At 46.7% G+C, this 17,754-nt stretch overlaps 1 protein-coding gene across 1 annotated transcript in view; it reads right to left on the reverse strand.

Moving 5' to 3' along the window:
• The window catches only part of ush2a (Usher syndrome 2A (autosomal recessive, mild)), a 1,730,413-nt gene that overhangs the window by 948,123 nt on the left and 764,536 nt on the right, over positions 1–17,754 (reverse strand). Inside the window, exons 30-31 of the mRNA XM_072506478.1 lie at positions 6,172–6,357; positions 5,670–5,783 (exon numbers count right to left, since the gene is read on the reverse strand). Coding sequence (XP_072362579.1) covers positions 5,670–5,783; positions 6,172–6,357 — 300 coding nt within the window. The remainder of the gene's footprint in view (positions 1–5,669; positions 5,784–6,171; positions 6,358–17,754) is intronic.

Raw genomic sequence — 17,754 nt, forward strand, 5'->3', positions numbered from 1 at the left:
TGGCTGCGAGCTGAGTGGGGCTGGCTGTGCAGGAGCTATTTACTTGCTGCTCAACCTTGTTAGCGGAGGCGGGGGGGGGGGGGGCGGGGGGGGGCGCATCGACCCGTATATCATTGCTGGCCTGGCCGGGCCGAGCGCTGGGAAGCTCACAACAGTTCCTGCTTGCTGCCACACTTAGAAATCTTTCCGGAGAACCACCGTAACAATAACTTTATAATAAAGATAAATTAAAGCATAAATAACTGCAACTTCAAATATGGGGACTGCGATATGAACACACAAAATCAGGCTCAGTTGTACAACATCTGCATGGGATTGAACTGCATCAATCTTGAATATAAACATCAAGAAGTGTCAGCATATTTTTCAGCAGGGAAGTTTTCAATGATGAATACGCTATATGCCCCAGGTCAAGATTTAGTTACCCAAGGCAAGACCAAATGTCAATATCAGACTCTGCATATCACACTATCCTGGCAATTCATGAAAAAAAATCAATAGGCTTTGCTGTAGGTGAACATTTAGCATGCAGTTTGTATTATTTCATGGTCCTATTAACGTCAATTTTGGTATAAGCTTTCAAACAAGTGGTGCAGTTCAAGCAAACGTTTTTGAGAGGTGAAAATTTGAATATCAAAATAAATGCATAAATTAGGAACGCAATGGAAAATATAATTACTTCCTAGATTTGACCTCACCTGCAGCAGCTTTGAAAGTAAATCACATTATCTTATAAATTATGATGTTTAAACTTGTATTCTTGTTGACAGCAATAGTACTATAGATTGTGATTGCAGTGTGTGTGTAATTGTGATTTTTTATTTTGGTCCACGTGCAATACTGCATTCAAACAAAACACTGCTGAATGGAGTTGGAAGATCAAGGGGTAAATTCAAATTTTTATTGCCTGAACAAGTTAACTAGCAGAACAGATCAGCTGTCCATTGTGAAACCCAGCCGATTTATGTTCCATTGATTTCAATGGAATGAAATTCAGACCTGTTCTACAAGGGGCTCATAATTGACTCCACTACCGCTGCCCAGATAATCAAAATGAAAATGCACTTCAACATTTTTATTATGAATGAGTAAAGTCTCCAGTTTGTTTTCTACAAAATAGAATATTCTTGGACTGAAGCACTTGTATCAATGCAACATTTGCAAAAACACACTGTATCAACACTGCCGAGTTTGAGTTCGGCAGAATAAAAAGCCCAACAATTCACTGGGCAGGATAGATATGTCTAAACCAAAGATTAATGTTAATATGAATGGCACATTCACCAAGCAATTGAATGAAACATCTGATAAATCATCAGGCATGAGTATTTGCTGACTCTTGTCTACTGTGAGTCTGAGCTCTAACTACAAAGGGAGGTGCTGAACCATTGACCACAAAGCCAATTAAGCAGTGATATCTAAAAGTTATTTTTTAACCATGCAATTGTTTTCTACTATATAACTATTCAACTTTGGGGTGTTTCTTTGCAATTGCATTACAGTTTTTGGCATATTTTACACCTTTCCATTTTTTTGTCACTTTTTAAACTTTGAAATATTTTTACCTCTGAATATGGAATCAAAAGTCATTTGTAATGGCAGGGTTTAGAATTATGTACAGCAGCAACTGTTGTGGTTTTTTAAATCTTAAAACAATAGTAATATACGTATGAGAGGGGGGAGTCCCATACAGCCGAAGCACTTGGTTTTGAAGTGGAAATTCTATTGATTACTGTTTTGAAAAAAATGCAATAATTTACCATAAGACCATTAGACAAAGGAGCAGAATTAGGCGATTCGGCCCATCGAGTCTGCTCCACCATTCAATGAGTTCATGACTGATCTGGCATGATAATCCTCAACTCCACTTTCCCACCATTATCCGCATAACCCTTGATTCCTTTCTTGATTGCAAATTTCTGATGCAAATTGCCCAAAGTACATAGAATTGGAACATGAAACGGCTACGTTTATTTAAATCAGTTATAATGCTTTATTTTGATATTTATTTGAAACATTTTCAGAGTTCTCACTTACTATTGCTTTAATCAATGTTGAAATGTCTAATTATAAATATTTGTTGAATGAAGTGAAACTGTAAATTTTCTGTAATAAACAGCAGGGGTAGAATTTTAATTGTGGCTGGCGATCAGTGTTTGCCATCCCAAGAGCCGACACCTAACACGCAGCCACCAACTCGGAAACTCCCACTGCCATTAAACACTCACTTGAGCGTTGATTGGCAGTGAGCAGGACTTCTGTCACCCTTGGAAAAACGTCTCGCCTGTGAGAGCTGTCGGAAAATCTGATTGACTGACAGCTCTTGAGACAGCCAGGCACAGTGCTGTAGTGGCTATATGTGGTACTGCAGCACACTGCCTGGGAGTAAGTCCCAGGACCTTTGAAAAGGTAAGTCCCAGTTGTCATGGGGGCAGGAGAATAAGGGATGCCCGGAGGGGTCAGAAGTGGGGGGGGGGGGGGGGGGGGGGGGGGCAATCGCGGCATCAGGGCGTGGAGGGTTTCCCAGAGCGTCAACATGCCGGGGGGGTGCCCCAATTTTTAAGGGGCATTCAGGGTGATCCCCCCCCCTCCCGACAAACATGCAGACTCCACACAGATAGTGAACCAAGCCAGGAATCAAACCTGGGACCCTGGCGCTGTGAAGCAACTGTGCTAACCACTGTGCTGCTGTGCTGCCCGCCTACTCTGACTAAATACAATTTTGTACAGACGTACACTGGATCTGATTTGTTCTTCAGCACTGCATGGAAATAATTTCAGTTTGGAAATTGAGCCTGATAATACAAAAGGCAAAATGTTGCAGATGCTGAAAATCTGAAACTAAACAAAATATGCTGAAAATACTGAGAAGGTCAAGCAGCATCTGTAGGGAAAAAATAGGAACCTGATAATGATCTGTTCCAGTGATTCAAGTATTGAGAAACTTTTTCCATATACTGTGGTGCTGAGCACAGGAATAACGAGGAAATCTATGAAAAGTACTGTTCAGTGCATGAATAGGAACACTCTTCCAGCACACAAATACATCCTCTGCACAGTAATTGGTGAGGTGAGAGTGACTGCTCTTGACATCAAGACAGCATTTGACCAAGTGTCGAGTCAAGAAACCCCAGCAGAATTGAAGCAAATGGGAATCAGGGGGAAACTCTCCACCGGTTTGAGTCATACTGAGCACCAGGGAAGATGATTTTGTTGTTGGAGACCGATCATCTTAGTTCCAAGACACCTTTGCAGGAGTTCCTCAGAGTAGTGCCCTGGGCTCACACGTCTTCAAATTTTTTTATTCTTTTGTGGGATGTGGCATTAAAAATCCAGCACGTGTTACCCACTCCTAATTGCCATTGAACTGAAAGGCTTACTAGGATATTTCAGAGGGCAGTTAAGAGTCAACCATATTACTGTGGGTCTGGAGTCACATGTAGGTCAGAGAGGGTAAGAATGGTAGATTTTCTTGCTTAAAATACATTAGTGAACCAGATGAGTTTTGACAACAATGATGGTTGCCATGGTAACCATCACAGATATATTCATTGAATTTAATTTCCACCATATGATCCAGTGGGATTTTAATCTTTGTCCTCTGGATTACTGGTGACATTACCAATCTGCCACCATTGACCCAATTGCATGGCAATGAACTTCCCTCCAGTATAGGGTCAGAAGTGGGGATTTCCACAGATGATTGCATAGTGCTCAGTACCATTCTCTTCTTCTCAGATACTGAAGAAGTCCATGCACACATGCAGCAAGACCAGGACAATATTTAAGCTTGGGCTGATAAATGGCAAGTAGCACAAGCGGCAGGCAATGACCGTCTGCAACAATAGAGAATCTAACCACCTGCCCTTGACATTCAGTGACATTACCAGCACAGAATCCATCACCATTAACATAATGGGGGTTGCCAATAACCAGAAATGTAACTGGACTAGTCATACAAATGCTGTGGCTACAAGAGCAGCTCAGAGCCTGGAAAATCTGTGGCAAGTGATTCACCTCTTGACTCACCAAAGCCTGTCCACGATCCACATGGCATAAGTCAGTAGTGTGATAAAATACCTTCCATGTGCCTGGATGAACGCAGCTCCAATAACTCTGAAGAAGCCCAGCACCATTCAAGACAAGTATCTCACTTGATCGGCACCTCAACCAACACCTAAACGTCCACTCCCACAATGGCAGCAGTGTGGCAATCTAGCAGATGCACTGCAGCAACCACCAAGACTCCGTCAACAGCACCTTCCAAACTCACAACCTCCACCAGCTAGAAAACCAAGGTCAGGAATGCTACCATCTGAAAGTTCCTCTCCAAGTCACACACCATCCTGACAGGGAACCATATCGCTGTTACTTCACTGTTACTCGGTCAACAATCTGGAACTCACTTCCCAACAGCCATGAGGGTGCAGCTACCCGACATGGACTGCAGCGGTTCAAGAAAGCAGGTCACTATTACCTTTTCAAGGGCAATTAGGGATGGACAATAAATGCTGGCCTTGCCAGCAATGCTCACGTTCCACAAATGAATAAAAAAAATTATATATTGATTCCATCTTTGTAGTTGTTTCATGGCATGAGTAGTTTGATTAAAGAAGATAAGGAGCAAGAATTGACTCTAAACTATAACAGACTGGATCAAAAGTAATTGATTTAAAAAAAGCTGCTTACTCTTCATATAAGCATGTTCAATAATAACATAAACTACAATACTTGTCTTACTTCTTACCAATGTTATTAATTGAGAAAACATATATAACACCTGATCACTAACTTAATTGATTTAAAAATGATTTTTGTGCATTTAAAGCCGAGTTGATTCCGGTGTGTTATTTTTATTCTGTGTTTAATTTCTTGTTAAAGTCACTCCATGGTTCCACTTAGGTATTCAAGGAACAGTCGCCAAATTAGATTAAAAATGGTAATTACTCTTTCACAGCACTGCAAAGTAAATCTATTATATGTTTCTATAGAAGAATCTGTTCCTTGGCACTAAAACTTTGAAGTCATTTGCAGTTTTGAATGAAATTTATATGGCTGGGCTTGTGGTCTGCACTGTCTTTGGGGATATGCAGCATATTCAAGGCTATGTTTAGACATCATGGCAAAATCGAAACCTATCCCAGTGAGCAACAGCAGTCCAAATAATGAACTTGAAGGTTAAATAAAATGGCTTAAATAATGTGGTAAACTTGAACGTACTAAGAAGGCTTAGCAAAAATAAAATACTTTGTCATTTTAAGAAGCTCATGGAAATCAAGCATTTGATTTCCAATTTCATACTTTGCCATACAATCAATTCTTTTTAGTCAGACTGTCTCTAGATTTACTTCTCTGCTGCAGTAAAATGAAGAAGCTTTCATTAATCTTTCAGATGCCTCATATTAACGACGAGGCTCTTGCATGAACAATGTAACAGCAATTAAAAAGCCCATTAATCTGCATTACAGCTATTAAAGATGCATGTCATTAAACGGTATCGAGTTTGATTCATTTTCTCACCAAAAATGGAACAATTATGGTCTGGCAATGTACTTTGTCATCAAATTAGGTTGGAGTTTTCCAGCAAATGGCTTTGCAATTCTTAGCTATTCACCTATTTTATTATTCATCATTGAAATGTGGAAGCTAAAACCTTCTAAATGCTCTACCTTCTTCTGGTGTTGTAAGTTTCCATGTGCCTGCACTTTCTGCACAGCCAGCCATAGTGCAGACAGTCAATGTTATGCTATAATTTGTAAAAGGAATCAGGCCAGTCAAGTTTCCTACAAAGGGAACAAACAAGAATTGGCACGTGTAAATTACCTTATTATGCAGAAATAACAGTTTAAAACAACCAAATTAAAATATTAAGTACGCAGCCTGCATAAATGTGCTACCAACACACTTTTCTATTTTGTGCAGCCTCATCAGAGACTGCTTGGCCAGCATCACCCATAATCTGTTCCTCTTCATTATCTTAATCTGTGGGCGGAATGATTCTTGTCATCTTCGTGTAGCCCCATACAGCAATAGTAAACACCTTATCCTGTCTTTAATTGGACAGGTGTCTGTATCTGTGACACCCAGCCTTTAATTCAATTAAGGCACAGTCTGCATTACACTCATTACACAATCATTTTCCTGGTTATTTCACCAGTCTGTAGAGTTTACCTGCCAGGGAACGGGTGTCAGTAAAGTTGGCCCTGATGAGGGGCGTGCTGGGACTGTCCTCATTGTATGCTTTCAAAATGTACTTCTCAATTACACCTCTGACCTCAGCAGGCTCGTCCCAGCTCACCTCAACTCTGTAACCATTTATACTGCGAATCCTTGAGGGAGTCGGCACATTTTGTGGAACTGGAAGAAAAAAAAATAGAGTTGGATAAAGACCAGAAGTCCACATGAAGCACCACACATCTGTCAGCATTAGAGGCTGCAGTAAATTGAATGCAGAAATTACCATAATTATTATAATTTCCAAGTTGCAACTTTCTGACTGAGATGAAAACAGAGAGCCCAGGTTTACTTTCCAGACTTTCACAAAAAGTTCAGGATATTTAAATCTTTAAATGTGTCATTATGAATTCACAAAAACGCTTTGTAGATTTTCAGCAATACTTCTAGAATCCTTGTTTAAAACACTTTCTTTTATAAAACGATACACTGGGTTTACAACTGGGACTGACTTGTCAGATTTCATAATCCATATCGAACAATGAAGATCAGAACAATCACTGCTCACTGCTATACTTCAAAATCTATCTGGCAGAAGACAGGTAGAGTAATGGTTAAGGTAGTCCCTTCAGACTGTTGTGGTCACAGTTTCAAATTTCAATGGTATTTCTCCATTATAACACTCCCTTCTCCCTGGGGTCTCATGATGGATTTAATCAGCTGCAAGCCAGACCTCCAGGTGAGACGCCTTCCTAAAGTGGTTTCTCCCCTCAAAGAAAACTTTATACACATCTTACATCAAGTATGTCTGATGCTAAATGCACTGAGCAGAAAAGACATTGGAAGCCTTGTAAAACGTGCAAACTCTTTCTCCTTACATTCTGAATATGACAACCCATTGCGAAGAGAAATAGAGGGATGGTGATGAGGAAATTGAACCAAATTAAAATCATGAAATACATTTGACAGACTTGTAGGAAATAAATAAAAATAAATCTAGCCTGAATATAATTGACTGACATTCACAATTAGACAAGGTATCGACAGCATATTGTTCGCTATGGTAGACACAAAAATTGAACCAATAACACAAACTCCGTGATAGAAGCTGCTTAATAACATATAACCATACATATAAACTGCTCACTATCTTTGTACAAGGCATATAACCACATGTGCCTATGATCATTCCGATTTTCTCCACTTTCAGCCTTGCAAATTCAGGTACAGCCTTAGTATTTCTTAATTTAATTTGTTCTTTAAGAATCAGAATCAATTAATTTTTGTCATTTTGCGGAGCAGCGAGCAGCACTGAAGAGCCAGTAAAACAAAGAATTTACAGGTTGAGAATTAAGCAAAAACCGAAAAGTCTAGTCTGATCTAAGCAGAGCATGAAAATGCACATGGGACCACTGTGCACTTAAAACACACTGGTTTAGATTGAAGCAAATAATAAATAGCATTTAAAAAATCAATGGTATTGTATTCATTTGTCCAAAAATAACTTTGCTCTCAAATGTAACTAATTAATAGTTACAGGAATACCAGATGGTTATTATTTTATTACAAATGACTACACAAGGGACACAGTGGCAACACCCAAGAAGCTTTATGGCAGGATGATGGATGATTAGCCCAGCAGAAGTGTATGTGGACCCACAAGTCACTCCATGGAAACAGTATAGCTTCTCTCACTTCAAAAGCCATTTTCCCTTCACACAAACTTTGTTCGGTGGTAATTAAATAAAATAAACTGCATATATGAGTGGACACTTTTGAATAGATGATAGTTATTAACGTCTAACACCATGAAATTATGTAACATTTTTGACAGAAGCATACTTAGTTTCTAATACATCCCGTTCAGCTTTAGTTAAATTCAAGCATAATTATCAAAATATGAAGACAGAAAAATATTTACTGGTCCATCCAACCTGTCCTGCTTAAATATGATATACGTGTTTTACAAATCATACACGCCCTATTCCAATCAATCTGGAAACCATATAGTCTAGAAGAGATGAAAAACCAACTAAAACACACGGCCAAATAAACGACAAAATCTGGCAAGTTCCTCTCGAATTCCTTTAGGCAATTAAAACTAGTCCGGAGATCAATCTGGTCCTGATTTAATCTTATATCAGATGATCTCAGCCAGAAACAGGTTCACCTCTTGCTTGAAGGAATTCTGCAAGAGTTTAATATCATTCTGTTTTACTTTTATTTTTCAAACGCATTTTATTCAAACTTGTATCAAAGTAGGTTACAGCAAATAAACGCCCCGGGAAACATTCTTCCCAACAATCAACTAGACAGTTTGTACAGATTTTTCTCCTTTTTCACCCCCCTCCCCCAAATCACCACCCCCCCCCCCCCCCCCCCACCCCTCTGCGCCGAACAGCTCCTCAAACACGGTCACAAACATCCCCCACCTTTTCTCAAACTCCCCTGCTGAGCCCCTTAACTCATACTTTATCTTCTCTAACCGCAGGAAGTCATACAGATCACCCAACCATGCTGCTACCCCCGGTGGCGATGGCGACCGCCACTCCAGCACAATTCGTCGCCGTGCAATCAGAGAGGCGAAGGCTAAGACATCGGCCTTCCTCCTCTCCATGAGCTCTGGCTTCTCTGAAACCCCAAATATCGCCACCAAAGGGTCCGGGTCCACTCCCTCCTCCACTGTCCTGGCTAAGACCGCGAAACCTCCCGCCCAGAATCTTCCCAATTTTTTACAACCCCAAAACATGTGCGCATGATTCCCTGGCCCCGCCCACACCTCTCACACTCATCTGCTACCCCCTGAAAGAACCCACTCATTCTCGCTCGAGTCATATGCACCCTGTGCACCACCTTAAACTGGATCAGGCTCATCCTTGCACAAGAGGAGGTCCCGTTTACCCTTCGCAGTGCCTCACTCCATACTCCCCAATTGATCTCTGTGATGAACGGTTACTGTATTACTGTACCCTTATCATCATGTAAGGTGATGTCCCCTTTAAGACCGGGCTTGGAACCCTGGGGGACTCCGCCTCCACTCCGCCTCTGGCTCCGCCCACCTGGGAGTCATATATAAGGGGCCACCTTGTAGGCAGCACCCAGCAAGCGCCTGTCTCGGCACCAGGCTAGTTCTTAGCTTATTAAAGCCTTCTTTACCGTTTTACTCTCTAACATCGTTATTGAGGGTACAACAATTTAATAAGCTAAACTACATCAGGATGGACGCAGGCCTAAAACCAGAGAAGCTCAATCTGGAAGCACGAATACTGGAGGCAAAGGACATTTTTAAATACTGGCTCCGATGCTTCGAGGCCTACCTGGACTCCTCAGAGACTCCCATCCTGGGGCCACGCAAGCCGGCAATCTAGGGAACCCCTTCCAGACCTTTCGTGCAAAGTCCCTAACCTGTAGATATTTGAATTCACTGCCCCTCAGCGGCTCTACCCCCTCCCTTAGCTCCTCCAGACTGGCGAACCCTTCCTCCAAATATAAATCCCTCATCTTCACCAGCCCCACTTCTCTCCACCTCCTGTATACACTATCCATCCTCCCGGCTCAAACCCATGATTCTCGCACAGCGGCGTTAGCACCGACATCCCTTCCACCCTAAAATGCCTCCTCAGCTGATTCCATATCATCGCCGTTTACTGCACCACCGGGCTCCCTGAATACCTACTCGGAGCCATTGGCAATGCTGCCGCCACTGGAGCCCTCAAACTAGACCCCCTACAAGATTCCTCCTCCATCCTAACCTGCTCTACCCCTTCTCCTTCCCACCACCGCCGCACCTTGTCCACATTCGCCACCCAATAATAATGAAGCAAGTTTGGTAACGCCAACCCCCCCTTGCTGCCTCTGCCTCTGTAGCAGGGTCCTCCCCACCCTCAGCACCTTCCCCGCCCATACAAAATCAGAGATGATTGTGTCCACTTTCTGAAAAAAGGCCTTTGGTATAAAGATCGGGAGAGCCTGAAAGATAAACAAGAACCTCTGCAGAATATTCATTTTCTCCACTTGGACCCTCCCCGCCAACGTTAAGTGCAGTGTATCCCACCTCTTAAGATCCTCCCTGGCCTCCTCCACCAGCTTTGTTAAGTTCCACTGATGGAGCCCCGTCCATTCCCTCGCTACCTGAATCCCCAAGTACCTAAACCTATCCCTCGCTACCGTAAATGGCACCCCCCCTAAATTAGCTCGCTGTGCCAGCTCATTCACTGGGAATGCCTCACTTTTCCCTACATTCAGCTTGTATCCCGAGAACCCTCCAAACCTTCCCAACAGGTTCATAATCCTTCCCAAACTCTCCAACGGATTTGAAACATACAGCAAGAGGACATCGGCATAGAGCGACACCCGATGCTCCCTCTGGCCCATCATTATCCCCTGCCATTCTGCCGACCCTCTGAGAGCCATCGCCAATGGCTCTATGGCCAGCAAAAACAGCAGCGGCGACAGCGGGCACCCCTGCCTCGTACCCCTGTGTAAGTCAAAGCTTTGTGAGCTCATATCATTCGTCCTCACCCTCGCTCTTGGTGCCACATACAGCAATCGCACCCATGCCACAAATCTCTCATGTTCCCAAAACTTCGAACAAGTACCGATCAAATGCTTTCTCCGCGTCCATGGACACCACCACCTCCGGTATCAGAGCTCTCGACGGATTCATTACCACATTCAAAAGCCGTCTTATATTACTCGTGAGCTGCCTGCCCTTCACGAAGCCTGTTTGATCTTCTGCAACCACCCTGGGACACGATCCTCCATCCTCCCTGCCAACAACTTAGCCAATACTTTCACATCCATGTTCAATAGTGATATGGGTCTATACGACCCACTTTCCACCGGATCCTTCCCTTTTTTGGGGATTAGTATGATTGCTGCCTGCTTCATCGGCTCCAGCAACTCCCCCTTCTCCAGTGCTTTATTAAACGCCCCCAACAGATGTGGTGCCAGGTCCGTCGCAAATTCGTTATAAAATTCTGCCGGGTACCCATCCGGCCCAGGAGCCTTCCCCGACTTCATACCCCTGATACTATCCAGCACCTCCCTCAGCCCCAGGGGCTCCTCCAATGCCTGCCTCTTTGCTTCCTCCATCTGGGGAAATTCCAACTCGTCCAGAAACCACCTCATGTCCCCCTCCTCCCCTCCTGGGTCTGCCTCATAAAGTCCCTGGTAATACTTTCTAAATGCCTCATTTATCTTCCCTGGCTCTGATACCACATCCCCAGCCCCAGTCCGGATCTTCAAAATTTCCCTGGACGCAGCCTGCCTCTGCAGCTGGTTCACCAGCATGCGGCTCACCTTCTCCCCATACTCGTACTGCACCCCTCTTGCCCTACGCAGTTGCCCTACCGCCCTCCCCGTTGTCAGCCTGTCAAATTGCCTCTGCACCTTTTTTCTCCTCGCCAATCCCTCCATGGTGGGCACCTTTGAATATTCCCTGTCCACCTCCACTATCTCGCTCACTAGACGGTCATGTTCCGCCCTCCTTTCCTTATTTGCATGAACTGTAAATTAGATAATTTCTCCCCGGACCACTGCCTTCAGTGCTTCCCAAAAAATGCCCGCCGACACCTCCCCATTCTGATTCAACTCCACATAATCCCTAATCGCCAACCGCACCTTATCACAAAAACCTCCATCCGTCAACAACCCCGTGTCAAACCTCCACCCCGGCCTCAGCTCTCGTCCCGTACTGAACTGAATATCCAGCCAGTAGGGTGCATGGTCCGAGATAACTATCCCCGCATACTCTGCCCCCTCCACCCCAACCAAAATCTCCCGACTCACTACAACGTAATCAATCCTCAAATACACCTTTTCGACGTGTGAAAAGAAGGAATACTCACTTCCCCCTGGGTTCTGAAAGCGCCATGGATCCATCATACCCATCCTCTCCATAAACCCCCCCAGCTCCCTTGCCATTTGTACACTACCCATCAACCTGGGGCTCGATCTATCCACCCTCGGCTCCAGGACACAGTTAAAATCTCCCCCCATGATCAATTGGTATGTGGCCGAATCCGGGATTGCTGCCAGCACCCCCCCTCATAAAACCCACATCATCCCAATTTGGGGCATACACATTTACCAACACTACCGGTGCCCCTTCCAATACCCCACTCACAATCACATATCTCCCACCTGGATCCCTCACCTCCTTCGCACTGACGAATCCCATTTTTTTGCTCATTAAAATCGCCACACCCCTCGATTTCAAATCAAACCCCGAGTGAAAAACCTGCCCGACCCACCCCTTCCTTAACCTAACCTGTCCTTCATACAGAGGTGTGTCTCCCGCTTTCAAGCTCCTGAGATGCGCAAACACCCGCGACGTGTTAACCGGCCCATTCAGTCCCCGGACATTCCATGTTACCAACCTTACTGGAGGCTTGCGCCTCCAATCTCCTCTACCGTCCATCATCTTCCCCACTCAACTCCTGCCCCTTTAATTCCACTCTGTACCTAGCCCATCCCAGACGGCCCCTTTCTTCGCCCTTGACCATGTCAGCTCCCACCTCCTGCCGTGTCGCAGAAACCCCTGCCCCACTTCTCCCCTTCTTCCCCCCACCTCCCCTTTCCACCCTCCTCCCAGCCACCCCTCTTGGCCTTCTCCCCCACCACCTCACTTCCGTTCACCAGCATAACCTGCTAGCCCGGCTGCTCCTGCCCAAAGGCACATCCTCATGACCTCCCCCTCCCTCTTCCCCACCACTCCTCAGCTCAAAGAAAAAGGCTTCCTGCTGGCCTTACCCTCCCTCGCCCAAACAAGGACTTCTCCTGAACTCTGGGTAGCCTTCTCCAAAAGCAAACAAACAGATGTTAAACACAAACAGTCCCATAAAACAGTAGGGGGGATGGGAACATCCATCCCCACATAAACTTTTCATCCCTACAACTCCTTACTGTCATAATATACATCTATGTATACAATGGAGTGCAGACAGGCAGTGATTGACACACAGGATGACAAGTAAGCACACAGAACAGAGCAGCCAATCACCAGACAGGACACGACAACTATAAAGCAAGAGGGCACCAGTTTTCACGCTCTCTCGGGACCCAGCCTCTGAGACAGTCAAAGCTCATGAGCTAGCCAGTGCCTACACCATGTGGTAGCTAGGTTAGTCTGGTCAGGCTACTGTCAGGTCTCCAGTCAAGTCAGCATAGTGTCAACCCACAGTTGAACATGTATAATAGTTTGGATGTTGAAAAAAATCGTGTTGCATTTTATCAAGTGTTGGAGGTCTGTCTCTCGCTACACTGCATCAAGTGCAGTTCACCTCGACTCAGCCTACCCAACACATCATGGTACCAGCTGAGTGATGCTGAAAATGTGACGGACCTACCTTGAGTGAATCAGCGCTGACCAGCAAACAGCCATTCGGTGACGTGGAAAACGTCCACCCTCCTCCGCAGCTCCGCATCGCCGGCAACCTCGGTGCAAATTGAAGGGTTTTCAAATAAAAGTTCCAACTCTATCTCGAAGCCACTGATCTTGAGGCCGCATTGGACGCCAGGAAAATCGCACTATTCCTCTCCACAGCCGGGGACCACGCCATCCACATCTACAACTCCCTTACATTCGCTGAAGGCGAAGACAAGACAAAATTTAAAACATTCCTACTGAAGTTCAACAGCCACTGCGACAGTGAGGTGAATGAGAGCTTTGAACGGTACGTTTTCCAGCAGAGGCTTCAGGGTAAGGATAAACCTTTTCAATCCTATCTGACCCATCGCCGCATCCTCGCGCAGTCATGTAACTATGTCTCGACCACTGATTCCATGATCCGGGATCAGATCGTTTACAGGGTCCATTCCGATTCCCTTCGCCAGCAGCTCCTGAAAGTCAAGCAGCTCACCCTCACCATCGCCATCGAAAAGTGCGTTCTCCACGAACATGCTAACAATCGGTACTCCCACATCAGGGTGGCAGAAACGGCAAAGCTAACCTCCCACGAGGCGGAACGGGTGCAGGCCATCGCACAAATGCAGGGCCTAAGTATCGACGAGGGTGGCCATTCCGCGCGCTTTTCCGGGCTCCTGCGCATACACGCCATGACCCAGGAGACGGCGAGACCCACGACCAGACTGCGCAGGTGCGTACGTCGTTCGACCACACTGCGCATGCGCGCTGGCGCACAGAACGCGCTGACATTGGCGTCATCACGTGTCCGAATTGTGGCTCCGCCCATTTAAAGCGGCAGTGTCCGGCAAAATCACGACGGTGTCTACAGTCTGGCAAGCTTGGCCACTACACAGCCCTTTGCAGACCCTGCAATCTGGATGCCCAGCATCCAGCCATCCCAGCTGCTGCGCAGAAGCATCCGTTCAATACAGCAGGCCATGCCAAACTCCGACCCCGACAGTCCAACAGATCCTGATGCTGCGTGCCTCAAATCTCCATACCGGGTGGGCATCATTACGAAGCATGCGCTGCCTTTCTCCAAGACAGCGACGCACCACTCGATCCTCAGCGTGGATCCCGACGACGAGTGGTGTGCTGTCCTCACAGTCAACAAGGATCGCATCCGGTTCAAACTGAACACCGGGCCATCGGCAAACCTCATCTCCAAATCCAATCTCGACACCATCCGCGTCAGACCAAGCATTCTTCCACTGGCCTGCCAGCTCCTCGACTACAATGGCAATGCCATAGCTGCCAGTGGCTCATGCCAACTCGGAGTTTCCAATAAGTCATTCAAAGCGACACTGCGATTTGAGATCGCGGGACCTGACGGAGCATCCCTGCTCGGTGCTTGGGCCTGCAAACTCCTGAACTTGGTTCAGTGAGTCCACAACATGTCATCCTCACAGGCGACGGCCTCACCTGGTGAGAACGTCCAGGTTGAAATTGATGACATCATCACGCAGTACCACAGCATGTTCGACAGAATGGGCACACTCCCATACCGATACAAAATCCTGCTCAAACCGAACGCCACCCTTGTGGTCCATGCACCACGATGGATGCCAGCACCCATCAAGGGTCGCTTCAAGCAGCAGTTACAGGACCTCCAGGACCAGGGCGTCATATCAAAGGTCACAGAACCCACGGACTGGGTCAGCTCCATGGTCTGCGTCAAGAAGCCGCCAGGGGAGCTTCGAATCTGCATCGACCCCAAGGATTTAAACCGCGACACCATGAGGGAACATTACCCTATACCAAAACGAGAGGAGTTGACCAGCGAGATGGCTCATGCCAAACTCTTATGAAGCTGGACGCCTCCAAGGGGTTCTGGCAAATACAGCTGGATACATCCAGTCGCAAGCTGGGCACATTCAATACCCCGTTCAGTCGCTACTGCTACAACCGGATGCCTTTTGGCATCATCTCTGCCTCAGAGGTATTTCACCACATCATGGAACAGATGATGGAGGGTATCAAGGGGGTGCGCGTGTTGACGATGTCATAATCTGGTCCACAACTCCTCAAGAACACATCGATCGCCTCAAGCAGGTATTCCACAGAATCCATGAGCATGGCCTCCGATTCAACAGAGCCAAGTGCTCGTTCGGTCAATCAGAAATCAAATTCCTTGGTGACCTCATCTCGCAGCAAGGCGTGCGGCCAGATGCTGACAAGGTCTCGGCGATCAACGCCATGAAGACCCCAGAGGACAAGAAGGCGGTCCTCCGCTTTCTGGGGATGGTCAACTTCCTCGGGAAGTTCATTCCCAACATGGCGGCACACACCACAGCCCTCCGCCATCTCGTCAAAAAGTCGACGGAATTCCAGTGGCTGCACGCTCATGAGAACGAATGGTGTGAGCTCAGGGCAAAATTCACCACAGCCCCGGTTCTGGCATTCTTCGACCCGACCAAAGAGATCAAAATATCCACTGACGCGAGCCAGTACGGTATTGGGGCGGTGCTCCTCCAACGGGATGACTCCTCCTCATGGGCCCCAGTTGCATATGCCTCCAGAGCCATGACGCCCACTGAGCAACGGTACGCTCAGATCGAATGCCTGGGCCTCCTAACGGGAATCGACAAATTTCACGACTATATGTATGACCTCCCAACATTCACGGTTGAGACGGACCACAGTCCACTAGTCCACATAATCCAGAAGGATTTGAATGACATGACGCCTCGGTTACGACGAATCCTTCTCAAGCTACGGCGCTATGACTTTGAACTTGTCTACATGCCAGGCAAAGAACTCTTTATTGCAGATGCCCTTTCCAGGTCTATCACCACACCGTGTGAACAAACTGACTTTGTCTGCCAAATCGATGCGCAGGTACAATTGTGTGCCTCCAACCTTCCGGCCACTGATGAAAGGGTTATCCAAATCCGTGAGGAAATGGCCAAGGTTCCTCTGCTACAGCGAGTGATGCAGCACCTCACGAATGGCTGGCAGAAGAGACAGTGTTCCCAGTTTTACAACGTCAAGGATGACCTGACGGTGATGGACGGCATCCTCATGAAGCTCGATAGGATTGTGATTCCGCAGAGCATGTGAGCTATGGTGCTCGGCCAGCTCCATGAGGGTCACCTGGGGGTCAAGAAATGTTGACGCAGAGCTCGAGAGGCAGTCTATTGGCTGGGCATCAGACAGGACGTTGCCAACACGGTCCTCAACTGCCCCACATGTCAGAAATTTCAGCCAGCTCAACCCAAAGAAACTCTGCAGCAACATGAGATAGTGACCTCCCCATGGTCCAAGTTCCGTGTCGACCTTTTCCACGCCAAGGGGCGTGACTATGTCCTCCTGGTCGACTACTTCTCCAATTACCCTGAAGTGGTGAAACTGTCCGACCTCACGTCGAAGGTGGTGATTAAAGCATGCAAAGAAACGTTTGCCAGGCATGGGATACTGCTCACGATGATGAGTGACAACGGTCCCTGTTTTTACAGCCAGGAATGGTCTGATTTTGCCCGCCTATACAACTTTCGGCACATAACCTCCAGCCCCCACTACCCGCAGTCAAACGGGAAGGCCAAAAAAGGGGTACATATCGTCAAGAGATTACTATGCAAGGCTGCAGACTCAGGCTCCGATTTCAACCTGGCGCTGCTGGCATACAGAGCATCCCCGCTGTCCACTGGGTTGTCTCCCGCGCAGATGCTCATGAATCGCACTCTGCGAACCACGGTTCCAGCCATCCATGTTCCAGACCTTGACAACCTCACAGTCATACAAAAGATGCAGCAGTCTCGGGCCCAACAGAAATCAGCATACGACGTTCATGCCACGGATCTCCCTGAGCTGGTCCCAACTGATCGTGTTCGTGTGCAGTTGCCTGACGGCGGCTGGTCCGCCACAGCTGTGGTGGTCAAGCAAGTGGCCCCGAGATCGTTCCTCGTCCGCATGGCTGATGGCTCCTTCCTACGACGCAACAGACGGGCGCTGCGCAGAGTTCCACGCCCGCCACCTAACTATGATGTCCCGCCTCACACAATGCTTCCTCCGGATGTGCCCTACCACGAGGCCATTGATCTACCAGCAATCCTGCCGACCTCTGCGACCACCGCATGGGCAGCGGTCCCACCTATCCAAGTACAGGCGGCCCCTGATCCACCCTTGAGGCGGTCAACCAGAATTTGTTGCCTGCTGCAGAGACTAAACTTATA

The sequence above is a fragment of the Scyliorhinus torazame genome, chromosome 1, assembly GCF_047496885.1.
Source record: "Scyliorhinus torazame isolate Kashiwa2021f chromosome 1, sScyTor2.1, whole genome shotgun sequence".
NCBI classification, from domain to species: Eukaryota; Metazoa; Chordata; class Chondrichthyes; order Carcharhiniformes; family Scyliorhinidae; genus Scyliorhinus; species Scyliorhinus torazame.